At 40.8% G+C, this 5,932-nt stretch overlaps 1 protein-coding gene across 1 annotated transcript; it reads left to right on the top strand.

The window, feature by feature from the left end:
* Positions 1–4,972: 4,972 nt before the first annotated feature.
* LOC120227220 (olfactory receptor 51L1-like) lies at positions 4,973–5,932 on the top strand. Its single transcript, XM_039225376.1, has one exon. The coding sequence runs from the start codon at positions 4,973–4,975 to the stop codon at positions 5,930–5,932; it is 960 nt and encodes a 319-aa protein (XP_039081307.1).

Below are 5,932 nucleotides of genomic sequence, written 5' to 3'. Positions count from 1 at the left end.
AACGGAGGTTTTTCTCCCCCGTGCGGAGGTTTTTCTGTTTCGGACTCTCTCCTTTTCCCCTCTCACTCCCCGTAGAGGGTAGAGGGGGATCGCCTCCCACCCTGGAGTCTCCGATCCCGGCCCGATTTTATCTTCCCCGGTTCGCACTCACGTTAGAAGGCTCTCTCAGTGGATTCTGCGTCTTTTTTCTCCCAATCTCTCAGGTTTTGTAAGGTTTCCAATGTCTTCAGATCTTTTCTGTGTGATGTATGGGCGCGAGTGCAAGTACGGAGCTCCTTACTTCTCCGCCATCTTGCCCTCTCCCTCCTATCTCTTGTAAATTTTAAAAGCTTGTTGTACACATGTACCCTGCGAGTTCTGCTGTATTAGAGAAGGCTCTTTTAACAGTTTAGGGTCTGTCTGTTCAGGAAGTATTCTTTGGATGGTGTCTCTTGGTTTCTCTTGTTAAGCGTTTGGTTATTTTGTTTCCCTATTGGTAGTGGTATTTGGGACTCTCCACCATGTGTAATTTGGCTTGTTTCTTGAGGCAGCCCTGGGCGGTGGTGCCTCTGGTCTCCCCCGTGCTTGGGACACCTGAGAAAGCCAATTCTTAACAGAAAGTTTTAAATACAACTATGCTTAGAGATTAGTGAGTTATGATAAATGTGCAATAGACAAATCTGAGTTGAATGAAAATGATGAAGTTGTTAGGAGCTATATTCAGACCAATATTGCCAAGGTCAAAGCCAGAGTTGGAAAAATTAACTACAGGCTACATTCTTAAAAATAGTTCCTATACTAAACAGGACTGACATCACAATTGGAACTCCCACTCCAATTAGAGATTTCGAAACATTCAGTAGTGCATACCCTATCCTGCTATATTGCTCAATCACCAATATAGTCATGTAGAAGACAGTAGTGTTGGCAAACATAGAGAGAGTTTAATACAAATTTTTTAAATATTTTTATTTATTTCTAGGAGAGAGAGAGAGAGAGACAGCGTGAGCAGGGGAGGGTAGAGAGAGAGGGAGATACAGACTCCGAAATAGGCTCCAGGCTCTGAGCTGGCAGTCACCACAGAGCCCGACACGGGGCTCGAACCCATGACCCAAGCGAAAGTCGGACGCTTAACCGACTAAACCACCCAGGCTCCCCAAACATAGAGAGAGTTTAAAGAGATGAGTAACAGCTTCTGATTTTAGTCTTATTAACATATTAATCTGTTTCATCAGAAGGAACTCTAGGGCACAGTAAAGAAAATACCACACTAATCAATCAAATCTGAGTGATTACATTGGTTTTATGGCTTATTATGTGGTTTTGAACATAGATTTTATTTTTATAGCAGTTTTAGATTCACAGCAAAATCAAGTGAATGGAACAGAGACTTCCCATGTACCCATCGTTGTATGATTTTGAGGGAGGCAGATCATAACTGAATCTCATTTTTATCCAGTGTATAATAACAGAATGGAAATAGATCACTTCCAGCTCGTAGGGTATAGACTCTGTCTCTCCCCAGTTTACATCCTTAATAAGTCCCTCTCACTGGCTGCACCATATCCCCAAATTGTTACCACCCCATCTTATCCTGAATACAAATTAGTATCTGATCTGATTGATCTCATCTCATCTCATCTCATGTTGTGCTATCTCATTTGTTCTAGACATTGAGGCAGCAGTATTTGAGACTCTCAATAGCCTTCTTGCCCCTGTATTCCCAAACTGTCAATCCTGCTGCAGCTGGGGTGGTGGAGAAAAGCAAACCAAAAATGGTGGCACTGACAGGGTTACACACACTGTCCTGCATTTATTCTGGGACTTCCTACCTCAAAGGACTAGAGGAAACTTATGAACTGATCCTTCTTCCTCTGAGAATTAGAATGGTCTCTGACGACAAGCAAACTATTCCACCAAGTACATGAGTGAGTCCCGGGGAAAATAAAAGTGAGAGGTAAGAGGAAACTACAGAGTAGCACTTGAGAGACAGAAGAGAGGAGGGTGGACACTCAGAGTATGGGAAGGAGGATCAGGACACTGTTGAAGAAGAGAGACATTCTCAGTTCCTCAGAGGATATAATTTCACTAAAATACCTTCATTGTTCATGCTCATTCCTATAGCATTCAAGCAAGACTCAGACTTTTCAGGCTGGACTTGCCCATGATGACTAGACCTTTATGGTAAGTGGTCTCTTGTCCATGAGTGGAATGTGATGCTTACACTGGGTGAATGATTATTTTTCTGATGTGACAGAATAGGGATTCCAGAATAGGGATTCCAATGCTATTAGTATTGTACCAGATAACCTTCAAGAATGTCCCTTCCAATCTCAAGTATCAGTGATTTTTTATATGACATTAATTATGACTCAGGGGTCTAAAACCCAATTATACTTCTTCTGTTTTTTGAGATCTGAAACTCAGTCCTCAAACTGCAGCCACCTCCTCTAGGAAATAGTAGACTACATCATAAGACCATGTGAATGAATCTGAAATTATAGGATCAATAGGATCAGAAGCAATAGGAAGTGGACAGTCAAAATGAACCAAGGCTAGTATATAAAGAGCTGTGGAAAAACAGGCAGAATGGACACTGGTGAATGTTTGGAATGTAATGAATAAATGTGGCAACTTCAGGACAATAACATGGCTTCTCAGTTTCCAGTCTCCCTGTATTCCCAAAGACTTCATTCTTATTTTTGGAGAAATGTCCCATTTCATTCTGGGCTCTGTCTTTTTTTGTGTGTGTCCTCTAACACTGACAATGACTAGAATCATTAGAATGAAAAGTAAAGAAGTAACAGCATCATAATTACCTGAGGAAATTGGAGGTAGAGATTATGAAGTAATTTACGATATGGCTCTAAGTTTTCAACTGGATGAGATGGAGATGAAACTGGTGTCATTCTCACTCCTCAGCCTACCTCTGTCATTTTTGTGAGAGGCCCACTTCTGGTGTTCCCTTTGTGGAAGGATTCTCCTAAGTCTCCTCACATCTTCCTACCTCTTATGGCTCTTAAAAGAAATATTGTTGTCATATGTTGTCTTCATCATTATTATGATTACTTTATGGTCACTATATATAAAAGATCTATGGGAAGTATTTTACACACTATATCTCCTTTGATTTTAATCAATCCTGCCAATAATTTTATCTTTAATTTACAGATGAGGCTACTTTGATACAGAAGGAAATAAGACATTTGCTCAACTTACAAGGCAAGGAAGTGTTAGAGCCAGACAATGTCATATATAGACAAACCCAAGGCAAGAGAAGTGGGGATTTGTGGTGGTAATAATCCTGGTAGATTGAGGAAAATAGCAAGACTGTAAGCCAGGTGATACAATAGGTGGACAGTATTTACTTATAATATGAGTAGTCAGAAAGGCTGAATTTATCTCTGGAATTTGCTTGTTTGATTTCTTGATTATGGGTCTTCTGTTTCCTAGAAAATTATCATTATTAATCATTCCAGGTAAATATCTGCTACAATCAGGGTTTATCTGCATGGAACTCAAGAAGACTGAAGGGGATTTGATGTTCCCAAAGGGACAAGGTAGACTTTACAAGACAGGAAGATACCAGTTTATTCTTTTACAAGGGGAAGTAGTCTGTCTCATGGATTGCCAGTTCTCAAAACAGCACTTTGGTGAGCAGGGGTTCTTGGCACATGATGGGCGAGTGGGATTTTGAGAGGTGGCTCATCTTTCTTACTTCAGAAACGTTTTTCGTGACCACAGAAGAAGTACTGAAATCTACTGGGGGAAAATATATTTTCTCACTTGTTCGGAGTAGGAAAGATTTAGTATCAAAATCAGATGCTTTTTCTGAGCACCATAGTTCTTTAGTTATTTGTTTTCTTTGTTTCTGCCTTGAAGCATGAGTTTCCACTTTGTCTTTCCACAACTTCTATTTTCTTTCTTTCTTTTTTGTGTAGTATGTACCACTCTCTAAATGACTGATCAGATTTGAAACATAATAGAAAGAAGGTTGTGAATTTTTGAAATCAGAGTCAGAGGCAGTTATACTTGCTTAAAGTATATATTTTATTACAATAAGAATTTTACATTTAAAACTACATAGTTCATTATTATAATTTTTAAAATTCAAGATTGTTTTAATTAAGACTATTTTAACCCATGTTTAGTTCCTGGGATTGCTAGTCTCAGACCAAGTCTGTGGCTTCAATTGTATGTGGTTTAACTGTGGGTATATTTGTAAGACCTGATCATGGTAATAAGTATTGCTGACCCATACTTGACTGAATTCTATAAAGATACTACACATGGTGGTCTAGTATTATTGAAAAAGCTCAGAAGCTTAGGCAGAAAAATGCATTTTGTGTAAATCACAGCAGGAATCATTAAAAAATAGAACTAATGTTAAGGTCAGTAACCTTGGGACTCTTGGGTGGCTCAGTCAGTTAAGCATCCAAATCTTGATTTAGGCTCAGGCCATCATCTTTGAGTTCTTGGGATCAGGCCCCATGCTGGGTTCTGGACTGATAGCGAGGAGTTTCTTTGGATTCTCTCTCCCTCCCTCTCTCTCTGCTCCTCCCCTCTCTGTCTCTCTCTCTCTCTCTCCCAAAAAAAATAAATAAACATTTTTACAAAAGATCAGTAGCATTTGGCAAGAAAATTTTGGAGACAAATTATAAAACAAAGAATGCAATCTGGACGAAGTTGTGTGTGTACTGGTCTGGGTTGTGTCTTTAGAAGAAGATTATTCATATTTTGAGAGAATGTCAATGAGCCTGCGTCTGAGAGGCAGGAGGGAAGCTCCGTGTGCTTATGAAAAAGACATTTTACTTAACTGACAATACTCAGCAGTGAAATATAGAAAGAAAAAGCACAGATTTGGGGAGGAATTTAAGAGTGCTTACAGGAAAGTACTGAAATTTCATTGTTTTGTTTTGACTCAGATGCCGGGCTTGTCCCTCTCCAGTGGAGTGTGATCCTGAAATTGGAAGGTGATTTAACAGCGAGCTCTATGGCAACCTTAAACTCCAGTAATACCCTGTCCTCTACATTCTATCTCTCAGGTATCCCTGGCTATGAGGAATTTCACCACTGGATATCCATTCCATTCTGTCTCCTCTACCTTGTTGGGATCATGGGTAACTGCACCATCCTGCATATTGTTCGGACAGACCCCAGGCTCCATCAGCCCATGTACTACTTTCTAGCCATGCTTTCCTTCAGTGACATGGGCATGTCCATGCCCACAATGATATCACTCTTCAGGGTACTGTGGTCCATTTCCAGGGAAATCCAGTTCAACATCTGTGTGGTCCAAATGTTTTTCATTCACACTTTCTCCTTCACAGAATCGTCTGTGCTCTTGGCCATGGCCTTTGACCGCTACGTGGCTATCTGCCACCCTCTACGATATGCTACCATTCTCACCCCAAGACTTATCATGAAAATTGGAATTGCAGCCCTGCTTAGGAGTGCCTGTGCCATGACTCCACTTCTGGCCCGGCTGGCCTTCTTTCCTTTCTGCCACTCCCACTTCCTTTCTCATTCATATTGTCTGCACCAGGATATGATCCGCCTTGCCTGTGCTGACACCATGTTTAATGTTATTTATGGGTTGCTTTTGGTCATTGTGCTGTGGGGAATGGACTCTCTGGGTATTTTTGTGTCTTATGTGTACATCCTTCACTCTATATTAAAAATTGCATCCCGTGAGGGACGGCTTAAGGCTCTCAACACCTGTGCATCCCACATCTGTGTTGTACTCATCCTATATGTGCCTATGATGGGGCTATCTATTGTTCATCGTTTTGCCAAACATTCCTCCCCACTGATCCATATCTTCATGGCTCACATCTACTTACTGGTTCCACCTGTGCTCAACCCAATCATCTATAGTGTGAAGACCAAACAGATTCGCCAAGGAGTCCTCCACCTACTTCGCCCCACAAAAATCAGTTCTACTATGATGTAG

The sequence above is a fragment of the Hyaena hyaena genome, unplaced genomic scaffold (genome assembly GCF_003009895.1).
Source record: "Hyaena hyaena isolate Hyena2069 unplaced genomic scaffold, ASM300989v1 scaffold_2127, whole genome shotgun sequence".
In the NCBI taxonomy this organism is placed as follows: Eukaryota; Metazoa; Chordata; class Mammalia; order Carnivora; family Hyaenidae; genus Hyaena; species Hyaena hyaena.
The sequence above is the reverse complement of the archived record's forward strand: the minus strand, read 5'-3'. Positions and strand labels throughout refer to the sequence as shown.